The 12,184-nt window shown below is 47.0% G+C and overlaps 1 protein-coding gene across 1 annotated transcript in view; it reads left to right on the forward strand.

The window, feature by feature from the left end:
• SPTBN4 (spectrin beta, non-erythrocytic 4) overlaps positions 1–12,184 on the forward strand; it is a 138,294-nt gene that overhangs the window by 26,999 nt on the left and 99,111 nt on the right. The window contains exons 7-13 of the mRNA XM_075323644.1: positions 620–735; positions 3,140–3,252; positions 4,342–4,529; positions 7,372–7,489; positions 9,356–9,514; positions 9,598–9,900; positions 11,738–11,888. Of these exons, the coding sequence (XP_075179759.1) occupies positions 620–735; positions 3,140–3,252; positions 4,342–4,529; positions 7,372–7,489; positions 9,356–9,514; positions 9,598–9,900; positions 11,738–11,888 (1,148 nt within the window). The remainder of the gene's footprint in view (positions 1–619; positions 736–3,139; positions 3,253–4,341; positions 4,530–7,371; positions 7,490–9,355; positions 9,515–9,597; positions 9,901–11,737; positions 11,889–12,184) is intronic.

Consider the following 12,184-nt stretch of genomic DNA (forward strand, 5'->3'; position numbering starts at 1 on the left):
GTTTGGCCCTTGGTGGTGGTACTCACCCGGTAACTGTGGGCTTTTACCTTCTGTCGGGACTTGGGTGTGGGTGAACCCGTGAAGTCCAGCCAGCAATCAGTCAATTTGCCTAAACTCGGTGGCTTCTGAGCTAGGTCAGGGTCTGAGTACCCGCTCTCTGGTGCTCCGGTAAAACATTTGACTCACCGGTTCAGGTCCGGCGGGCTCCAACCCTCAGCCGGTCCCTAAGGTTTTGCCGGTTGTTCTGCCGGTTGTGTATCGGGACGACTGCAGACGGCCACCCTGCCTGACGTGTTAGCTCCGCTTCTTCACCTCCTGCCACTTTCACTGTCTCTCCACTCTCTCCTCTGAACTGCTCTCTGAACTTCCTGCCTCAGGACAGTAGTCTCCTCGGTGGGCGTGCCTTTCCGCCTGGCTCCGCCCACCTGGTGTGCTCTACCTGCCCTGAGGGAGGCATCAGGTCTCCCTTTCGGGTGACGGTTGTGTCCCCACAGTGAGATGGGTGTGTGTGTGTGAGGTGGTGTTGGTGTTACCTGTGACCCCTGGGGTCCAGGGCGTCACATATTGCTATATAAACGACATGCAACGTGAGACTAACCAACTGTGTTCTCGTCATCAGACCAGATACCATTGACTTCAGCAGGCTGGCCAAGTCGAATGCCACTTATAACCTTCAGCAAGCCTTTAATGCAGCCGAGCAACAGCTGGGACTGATCAAACTGCTGGACCCCGAAGGTGAGTGCAATACATGCGTTGTGTCGTCTGGTGATGTGGCGTCTCGATGTCCTTGGTCCAGGCGAGCAATTGTGCAGCTCAGACAGATGACGTTGGTGCAGCGAGGTGAACAGGTTGGAGCAGTGGAGGATGGGAGGCAGTTGGATAAGGAAGCTGGAAACACAGCAAAGGAACCCTAATAAAGCAGAGTCTAATACACAGCACTGTGGAGAGGAGTTAATGATGAGGTAGAACTGAAAAGATCAGAAGGCTCGCTGTAATGATGTAACAGAGCTCAGACATAAAACAAAGTGGAGCACTGTAGCAGAGCCCAGTGGTGTAGCAGATCTGGGTATGGTGGTAGGAGACTCGTAGCAACATAGCAAAGATGAGTAGGCTAGGAGACTTTCTGTAGTGATATAGCAGAGCCCAGTGATGAAGCAAAGGAATGTAGCAGAGCCCAGTGGTGTAGCAGAGCTGTGCATGTCCAGAGACTCATTGTAAAGTTGTAGCACAGCTGGGTATGTTAGGAGACTCACTGTAGTTATATAACAGATTCCAGCGATGATGAAGCAAAGGGTTGTAGCAGAACCTAGTGGTGTAGCAGAGCTGTGCATGTCCAGAGACTCATTGTAATGTTGTAAGACAGCTGGGTACGCTAGCGCTCATTAGCGATGTGACACGCCAGATCGCAGATGCGATCTGCCGAGATCGCACATAGGTCGTTTTCTATAGCGCCGATCACATGTGCGATCCCGGCAGATCTCATCTGCGATCTGGCATGTCACATCGCTAACGAGATCACTAGCGATGTCGTAGCGTGTAAAGCACCCTTTACTGTAGTGATATAGCAAACCCCAGTGAAGAAGCAAAGGGTTGTAGCAAAGCCTAGTGGTATAGCAGAGCTGGGTATGTGCAGAGACTCATTGTAATGATGTAGCAGAGTTGAGTACGTTAGGAGACTCACTTTAGTTATATAACAGAGCCCAGTGATGAAGCAAAGCAAAGGGTTGTACAGAGTCCGGTGGTGTAGCAGAGCTGGGTATGTCCGGAGACTCATTGTAATGATGTAGCAGTGTTGATTATGTTAGGAGACTCCCTGTAGTGATACAACAGAGCCCAGTGAAGAAGCAAAGCAAATTGTTGTAGCAGAGCCTAGTGGTGTAGCAGAGCTGGGTATGTCCAGAGACTCATTGTAATGATGTAGCAGTGTTGATTATGTTAGGAGACTCCCTGTAGTGATACAACAGAGCCCAGTGAAGAAGCAAAGCAAATTGTTGTAGCAGAGCCTAGTGGTGTAGCAGAGCTGGGTATGTCCGGAGACTCATTGTAATGATGTAGCAGTGTTGATTATGTTAGGAGACTCCCTGTAGTGATACAACAGAGCCCAGTGAAGAAGCAAAGCAAATTGTTGTAGCAGAGCCTAGTGGTGTAGCAGAGCTGGGTATGTCCAGAGACTCATTGTAATGATGTAGCGGAGTTGGGTATATTAAGAGACTCACCTGTAGCTATATAATATTGCCCAGCAATGTAGCAAAGAAAAGGGTTGTAGCAGAGCCCAGTGGTGTAGCAGAGCAGAGTATGTCCGGAGGTTAACTGTAGGGAGGAACTGCAAAGTGGACCAGCAGTATACTCCTATGAAGTAGTGTCTTGCACATCAGCTCCCTGAATACTCGGGTGGCGTGCCACTGCCAGAGCTGGCCTATATTACCGGGGACTTTGTCCTCAGAGATGCGTGGTGGATTACTATGGTAAACCAATGCGGAGCAAGAGGCAGACAGGAAAGCCTGGACAGGTAAGTGCACGTGTCAGTCTGTATCCTCTGTATCCTCTGTATCCTCCTGTACTGGATGCATATGCTTGTGCTGTAGGGCGGAGATATTAAAATGTTTATTTTCAAGCTAGTAAAGTTATCCCACATCCATAGGAAAGGGAATAACTTACTAATTTCCGGGGTCCGACTGCTAGAAAACTGGAAATAGCAGCGTGCTGAACCCGGCTATCTCTGGCTGTATTGTGAATGGAGCGGTGGTGTGTATACCTCAGACAGGGGCTCACTTCTCTAACCACTGGGGGTCCCGACAGCTGGACCCCCAGTGATCAGTAAGGTATATCCCTAACTTATGAATAGGGTACCATCTTGGGAAAAAAAACCCTTCAAATCACTCATTTGAGGCTAGAATTATAGGCTTTGTTCTGTGTAGAGATAATTACTTTTTGAACAGCAGGTGGCGATATTGCACGCTAGTAAAAAAAATACAGAACCATTTTTTTTTCATTTTTTCTTTTTGCAAAGTTGCATCACTGGAGAGTGTAAAGGAATTTATCATCATAGACCAATATATGTCATCATTGTTCTAATGACGGAAATATAGTTTTTAAGCACCTCATCAGTCGTTATATTCTATCCTTTCTTTTCCTATAGATGTAAACACAGAGAATCCGGATGAGAAATCCATCATCACATACGTAGTGTCTTTTTATCATTACTTCTCCAAGATGAAGGCGCTGGCGGTGGAGGGGAAGCGCATTGGAAAGGTGAGGTCTATGTCCCAACAGGGACCGTATAAGGTGGTGCATAGATGGTATACAGTGTGTCCACCCATATCCTGTCCACCGCCATTAACTTGAGAACGGCGGCAGCTATAGGCAAAGAAGTGGTGTCTAGGTATAGTAAAGTAGCCATGCGCTACGCAATGAAACCACCTATAGCGCCACCTGGTGGAAAACAACGGAGTTAGCATTTTTATCTCGAAAACGGAACGAGATAGAGAAAAAAAGTGAATTACAAAGTTGTAGGGCATCATCAATTCAGTACGAATCGACACCTTGCATACAGAAATGCTATGATTAGAACGTGTAAAACTCACAAGGCTGCGGACATGAAGCGATACCTCATGGAGACCTTCCTACAAGTCATTGGGTATGGTGGCTGCATGGAGTGGCCTCCACGCTCACCTGACCTGACCCCATTGGACTTGTTTCTGTGAGGTCACATCAAACAGCAGGTGTATGCGACCCCTCCACCAACATTGCAGGACCTACGACCACGTATCACAGATGCTTGTGCAAACGTGTCACCTAACATATTGCACAACGTGCAGCAAGATACAGTATGCTGTGCAGAGTCCAGATGTGCATTGCAGCTGACGGGGGCCACTTTGAGCATCAAAGTTAAATGAGCGCCATATGCGTGACCAGCATTCAATGTTTTGGGGGGTCATGGGTTTCATATCATAGCATTTCTGTATGCAAGGTGTCGATTCGTATTGAATTGATGATGCTCTACAACTTTGTACTTCACTTTTTTTCTCTATCTCGTTCCGTTTTCGAGATAAAAATGCTAACTCCGTTGTTTTCCACCAGGTGGCGCTATAGGTGGTTTCATTGCGTAGCGCATGGCTACTTTACTATACCTAGACACCACTTCTATGCCTATAGCTGCCGCCGTTCTCAGGTTAATGGCGGTGGACAGGATATGGGTGGACACACTGTATAGTATATATGGATTTTCCCTGTAGACTGCTGCTTGTGGCATTGTATCCCAGATCAATGATCTCCTGTTTGGACTAAATTTTGCATTCCATGATCTTATAAAGCTTTGCCTCCGTCATTGCTTCTCTGCAGGTCCTGGACCAGGCCATCGAGACTGAGAAGGACATCCGCAGATATGAGGTCCTGGCAACAGAGCTTCTAGAGTGGATAGAGAGGACCATATCCATCATCACAAACCAGAAGTTTGCTAACTCTCTGCTCGGCGTCCAGCAGCAGCTTCAGGCATTTACCACGTACTGCACCACGGAAAAACCTTGCAAGTGAGTGCTCAGGTGGCCACATTCCTTGGATAGATGTTGGTTTGTTTGGCCGAGACCTGCACCTCCCAAATCTTCCATACACAAACCCATAAGTGTCCTTAATGAGGAAATAGGCAGAATGGGTTAATCTAATGCAGGGGTGCACAATCTCCGGCCCGGGGGCCACCCACAGTGCCATTCTGTGCACACACGGTCCCCATACGGACACATAGTGAGTTGGTACACGCTTCTGGGGTGGTGCTCAAGTAGGGTCCAAAACCGTCTCAAGTAGATGTAGAAGCTTGGCCCTCAAGATACATGTGAATAGTGGTCTTTTATTGAGAAGAACTTGTAGGACCAGCACAAACACAGACGTTTCGGTCAAAGACCTTCATCAGTGTGCGTGCAGGGGGTCCTCAGAAGAGGTAGCAACTGGCATAGTCAGGTATGACGCGGTGTCCACCGCTGTCTATGTGGCACTGTGCTTGTGCTGGTCCTACAAGTTCCTCTCAATAAAAGATCACTATTCACATTTACCTTGAGGGCCAAGTTTCTGCACCCCCATCTGGACCCAGTCACAATGTGTATAAACAACATCTGAACAAAACCATGTGGGGGAAATTTTTGGTGGTCACAACTGATCACCATAACCCCTATACAGGACAAAAAGGGTACGTAATCCCTGGTAGAGACTCCATAAACATGTTAAAAAAAACCATAGAAAAGAGTCAATGACACTACCTTGATGCAAAAACAGAATATAAATTTTATTAATCACTTATATAGACAAGTGCGGGTCGACTCCCTCTGAAGAAGCCCTCGCGAAACGCGTTGGGGTCTGTGGAGTTGCACCTCCATCTTGCTGACTTGGCTATTATGGGTATGTGTCCTTCTTAACCCTTTGTAAATTTGTGCCTCTGTTGGTTACCGGTACGGGCAGCAGTGGATTAGAGTCCCCCTCCCTTTTTTCACTCTGTGAGCGATATGCTCTGCACAATAGGCACTTTTTACTGGCCCTCTGCCTAGCATTAATTACATCTCTGCACTATGCTGCACTTTATGTACTTTATAGGGTAACCACTGAGTGCCTTGTTTAGTGTTACCATTTATGACACGGAGTACCCAGCCATAGGCTGATGTGCCTACTATATACATAGCCAGCAGTGTGGTGCATGTTCCACCCTATTTTGTATCCTTACCAGCACGTCTTGAACCTTTTAATTTTAATTGCGCTTGTCTATATAAGTGATTAATAAAATTTATATACTGTTTTTGCATCAAGGTAGTGTCATTCACTCTTTTCTATGGTTTTTTGAACAGTCACAATGTGACTGCAGATGTCACGCCAGGACTGCCGGGGAGTGGCGCAACACAGAGGGAACAGCAGGGCAGCAATACAACAGAAAGTCCTGGCGCTAGGGAGAGGGGAGCGGGGTCACCTCCTAACACTCACCTGAGACTGATCCCTGCAATCCCTAACGTCCCTAGACAGGTCCTTCACGCCGTGCGCCATCACATGCCATAAACCCACTCTGACTAGTGGACGCCAGCAAAACACTAGTCTCGCCACTAAAGTAAGACAACATGAGGAAGGTAAGGCAAACAGGTGGGGAAAAACACAACAAATAACACTCCACAGCTTCTCCTGCAGGAAACTTCTCAGCTGCAACAGAAGCGACACCTCAGCTTCTCCAGAGACTGGCTCCTTCAAAGTGGACAGCATAGGTATGAGCTATAGCCGGCATAGGAAGGAGTGAAAAGCGGATATTTATAGCAGAAGGGAGTGGCTGCAGTGAAGATTACAACTAGCTGTTAGATCACTGCAGGATAGAAAGGAACCTTACGGATGGAATTAGATAAGCTCCAACTCAGGGTAAACGATGAGCAGGTACTAAAGAGGACCTGTGATCAACTACACACATCTGATCCCAGATCCTCCCAAGATAACATGCGGTTGTGACACACAAATGCTCACATGTAGTTTCCTTCTAAGGAGAGTGAGACATGGCACGGCACCAGGGGCTGGTGAGGAGTATACTGTGGTCTTGAGAATGGCGGTCCTGACTCTTGTATGGGAGGAGTAGAGAGTAGATGGGAGTGAGTCATTCATGAATTCAGCCATATTCATTTGAGTCTATGGGCATTGTGTAGCAATCAAGTGTCTCCACAACTCCCATAAACTACAATGGAGAGCACAAATAAGGAATTTAGTTCAGCTCACCACTCCAAATCAGGTCTCTCCAACTTCTGGTCCGGCGCACGGAACAAGTGGTGTGGCTTCCACAGCTGAATAATCAGTCACATCAAGAGGAGGAGGGGAGGAGAGAAGATCCAGCACCGACGTAATAAACAGATTCTTTATTCAAAATTCATAAAAAAAGGTAATTCCAACCAAGTGCAAGATATATTTACGTGTGACGCGTTTCGGAGAAAGTAGACTCCTTATTCATAAGCAACATGTTGCTTATGAATAAGGAGTCTACTTTCTCCGAAACGCGTAAAGTGTTGGAATTACCTTTTTTTATGAATTTTGAGTAGAGAATCTTAATATTACGTCGATGATGGATCTCCTCTCCTCCCCTACTGTTATGTGGCCCTCATGGAGGGTCTGACGGGGTTTTTGGAGCTTTTTTGCAGCCCATGTGAGTAGCATAACTTGGTATTGGGAGCATCAGACCCCAAAAAATCGTGCACCCGTGATCTAATGTGTATGGGCGTCTTCAGATACAATTGGCAGCCATGGACTTTAGCCTTCTGCTTGTACTAAGACAAGGAGCATGGCGGAATAGAGGATGGAGACATTGTGGACCATTATAGGGGCAGCGCGGGTCACCGGATCCATTCTCTGCTTTTTTTTTTCTAGGTTTCAGGAAAAAGGGAATTTGGAGGTTCTCCTATTCTCTATTCGCAGTAAGATGAGGGAAGAGAAACGTAAACTGTACGTGCCCTCCGAGGGGAAGAACATCTCTGATATTAACAAGGTGGGTTCCTGCCTCGGTGTCTGTCACTTTGGAAATTTGGGGGAGAGGGGGTGAGGCACAGACACATACAGACCTCTGCTGCATCTTTCTTGTAAGTGTTTTATCTCACCCTAGAGCTGGATGTACAGTTACACAGCTCAGTACTTCAGGATAATTGTCACGCTAGGTACGGGGAGGTACCAAGTGAACAGCGAAAGGGAAGAGAAATCCTGTGTCTAGGGAAAGGGAAGATGGTGACCCCTGACCGAACCTACTGCTGGTCCCTGGGGTCCCTTACCACCCTATGCACCGAGCCGGATACCTAACCCTAGGTATCCATACTGCTGGACCCTAAATAGGGAATGGATGAGCTCTTTGTCAACTCCACTAAACACTATAGACGACATAAGGAGGACACATGGGGGAAAATGCATAAACTACTTATCTATAGATGACTCAGGCAGAAGTTCAGCAACGATACCACAGAGGAGTACAAGCCACCTGCTTGCAACCAAGGCTTGAAGAAACTGAAAATATCACCAGCATCAGTCCAAGGAAGGAAGGGAGTATTTAAGCACTAAGAAAATGCTGATGATCAACAGCTGGGTGAAAGGTGAGCTCCTGTTAGTCCAAAAGGGAGAGAGATGAATCCAGCAGAAAAGCTACCTATTATATTGAACTAGGAAAAAAGAAAAAGTCCAGCACAACATTCAAAATATAAAACTTGTTCTTCTTTGTTAATACATATTAAAAAGGTTAAAAACCTGGACGAGGGACACGTTTCGGAATATGCTTCCTTATTCACAGTCTATTATATTGAACACTGACAGCAGAAACAATAGAAAGTCGACTAAAGACGACACAAGGAGGACACACACGGGGATAAAATGCATGAACTACTTATCTACAGATGACACAGGTAGAAGTTCAGCAAGGTTTTCAGCAACAATACCACAGAGGAGTACAAGCCACCTGCTTGCAACCAAGGCTTAAATGAACTGAAAATATCACCAGCACCAGTCCAAGGAAGGAAGGGGTATTTAAGCATCAAGAGAATGCTGATGAAGGTGGAAGATGAGCTCCTGCTGGGTCTAAAAGGGGGAGATGAATCCAGCAGGAAAGCTACCTATACCAATGAATACTGACAGCAGGAGCAATGGAAAGTCAGGGAGCATTCAGCCAAACGCTGTGACCTTCTATGGCCAGAAACCACATGACTGTCTGTCACTTGTGACAATAATGTCCTCTATGCTGCTGATGCTCCTGAATATGGGCTACATAGAGGGGGAACAGAAGACCCTCATGTCTGTGTATGGGAAATATAATAATAATAATAATAATAATAATATAATAATAATAATAATAATAATATAGCGCCATTAATTCCACATTGCTTTACATACATTGGCAACACTGTCCCCATTGGGGCTTACAATCTAAATTCCCTATCTGTATGTCTTTGGAGTGTGGGAGGAAACCTGAGAACCCGGAGGAAACCCACGCAAACACGGGGAGAACATACAAACTCCTTGCAGATGTTGTGCTTGGTGGGATTGGAAACCCGGGAACCCAGTTCTGCAAGACTGCAGTGCTAACCACTGAGCCACCATACAGTGCTAACCACTGAGCCACCGTGCAGTGCTAACCACTGAGCCACCATACAGTGCTAACCACTGAGCCACTGTGCTGCCCTTTATAGCAGCTAGTCTTTCCCCACTAGCTCAGAGAGAACACATAATTAGAGGGAAAACTGGTAATAAAAAGGCAAGATACTAATATAATGGGCAGAAATGTTGTTACTCCTCATGTGCACACCTGACGGCCTATTCTCAAAAGTGACCTACAATGGCCGGTCTGTGACAGTGATCCCTATCTGATATAACCTAGGCTTGGACGCGGTTGGAGAAGGCAGAGCATGAGCGGGAGGTCGCTCTTCGGAATGAACTTATACGTCAAGAAAAGCTAGAATTACTATCCCAAAGGTTCGATCAGAAAGCCGCCATGAGGGAGGCCTGGCTCAGCGAGAACCAGCGGCTCGTGTCGCAGGTAAGACGTGAACGATGAGATTTCTGTCCTGAAGAAGGGCGATCTTACTTCTTAATTTTTTTCCCATTTCTTTAACCTGATAGGATAATTTTGGTTACGACCTCTCTGCCGTGGAGGCTGCCATGAAAAAACACGAAGCCATCGAAGCAGATATTTCTTCCTACGAAGAGCGGATACAGGTGGTGGCGGACCTGGCGCAGGAGATGGAGTCTGAAGGATACTATGATATCTGCCGGATAACCGCTCAGAAGGATAACATCCAGAGACAGTGGAATCTGCTGAAGGAGCTGCTGAGCGCCAGGAGGGCACGGCTGGAGAGGAACCTGGCGCTGCAGAAGATATTCCAGGAAATGGTGTACATGATAGACTGGATGGATGAGATGCAGGTCAGTGGCGGTCCGATCTAGCAAAGTGGTCGTATCGGCACGGTGAAATCAGTGTCTATTAACCCCTTCACCGGGTGTACGCGTCCCGGCTTCAGAGAGGTCTAGTGCGCATGACCGGAAGTGCAGTGACTTCTGATCCATGCGCACTCACCCTAAGCCCGGCGGTGCAACGTACACAGGTGCGCACATCACTACCGATGATGAGCCTGGGCCATGGGAATTGAATAGCATATTAGTGTGTGAGGCATATAGTAGTCATGCGTGCAGGATTCAACAGTCCACAGCACAGCCGCTCGTTAACCCCATGCCTGCCCGTCTTTTAGGTCACTCCATCCCACCCACCAGGACCACTTTCATGTTTGAAGGACCACGCGTGAAGACGTTCTCCCGTCCGTGTTCAGGCCAGGGACCAGACATACCCTTCTCCGTGAGGGCGTAACTGACCTTCAGCTTTGCAGCTTTGCAGGGGGAATCTTCGGGTATTTCGAGCCAAAAGAATATAAAATGCCTTCCCCCTACTGTCCGGACTATACCCCGCTTCTGGGGACGCAGTTGTTGACCAATTCTTTCCGCACAGGATCCCGCGTGTCCGTGATCGTGGGGGTGACCCTTTGGATCAGATACACTCTTTTGGCTTCTCTCACCACTACTGGCGGTCTCTCCTCCTCCTCTTCTATCTCACCCTTTTATATATCTTACTCCCCTCCCTCTCTCTTAACTCTTTCCCTGCTTACCCAGGTGCCAGGACAGCCGTGCTATGACACTGCCACCTGGTGGCCATTTACACAATACATATACATAGAATAACAATAGGCATAGATCACCATGGTGCTGGCTACTTCTGCAGGGGTGGGCATAACCCTGACCCCCCTACATTAGCACGCGCCTATGGGTGTGCTAACATGCTAAGAGGGCAGAATGAGCTCAGGAACTAACACCCTTGCAACTAGTCCCTGGCCTCATTAGCATATCATAAAGGATCTTTTGAAATACGTTTTCTAAAGATCCCTTTATCTTTGTTACTAGATACATGGATGGTTAGGCAGGGATTAGCAATATGCACCCAGAACTGCTCGTGGTTCTGGGTGCATATTTAAGTGGACATATCTGAGACTTAAAAATAATTTTTCCAATTCGGTTCCATGAAAAATGTTGTATCATTTCCCTTCTATAGCCTCTGTGTTACACTGTCTATTTGTTGCTGCAGAATGAGTTAACTGAGAATCTGTCAGTGAGCCCGCTATGACTGTCTGATGGACAGTTTATAACTCTTTAATCTGTTTAGGGGGGTTTTTTCTGAGCTTTTTGTCCACAGACCACATCAAAGTTGATTGTGCAGAATAAGAAAGAGCCTATAAAAGGAAAACGGTGCGATATTTTTTAATAGAACCCAATTGCAAAACTGATTTTTTTACCCCAAAGACATGTAGTTAAATAAAAAAAAAAATCCCCAAAAGGTGGAGAATCCCTTTAAATCATGTAAAGCCGGATTACTATGCCTCTCGATGTCAAGACATTGTTGAAGTCGAGTAATAGCCAGTGGTGTCCATAGTGCGGGCGAGGACGTTCTCACTGCCCTGGGCTGGCGGCTGCTGGCCTCCAAGGTACATGTCGGAGCAGGGTCCTGGGGAAACCTTTAGCTCATCTCTACTGCCTCCGAACCCCGATCCCGGCAGATCACGCTCTCACTGCTACATTCAGGATAAAGTCAGTATCTCGGAGAAAACAAAATCTGATATTGCTGAAAAAACAAGACAAAAATGAAGATTTAAAGGGGCCCGATTCTAAGAGGGTTAAGGGTGAGAATTCTGATGCTTAAACCTCCCTGTGTCCCCAGGTTCCCTTGTCCTCTAAAGATTTTGGAAAACATCTCTTGGAAGTGGAAGATCTCCTGCAGAAGCACAGCTTGCTGGAGGCGGACATCGCTGCTCAGACGGAGAGAGTCCACACCCTGAACCAATCTGCTCTGAAGTTCACACAGTTTTCCGGTGAGTCAAACTGAATATTATTGTAAAGTGACAGTGAGTAAGATGCGAATTCTGCAAGTCATTTCAACATGCCATATTCTTATTCCCCACAAGAGGGCAGTCTGATACACAAGAGCCATACCTGACCAAATCCAATCCTTATGACTAGTGATGAGCGGGCACTACCATGCTCAGGTGCTCAGTACTCGTAACTAGTGATGAGCGGGCACTACCATGCTCGGGTGCTCGGTACTCGTAACTAGTGATGAGCGGGCATTACCATGCTCGGGTGCTCAGTACTAGTAACTAGTGATGAG

The sequence above is a fragment of the Anomaloglossus baeobatrachus genome, chromosome 9 (genome assembly GCF_048569485.1).
Source record: "Anomaloglossus baeobatrachus isolate aAnoBae1 chromosome 9, aAnoBae1.hap1, whole genome shotgun sequence".
In the NCBI taxonomy this organism is placed as follows: domain Eukaryota; kingdom Metazoa; phylum Chordata; class Amphibia; order Anura; family Aromobatidae; genus Anomaloglossus; species Anomaloglossus baeobatrachus.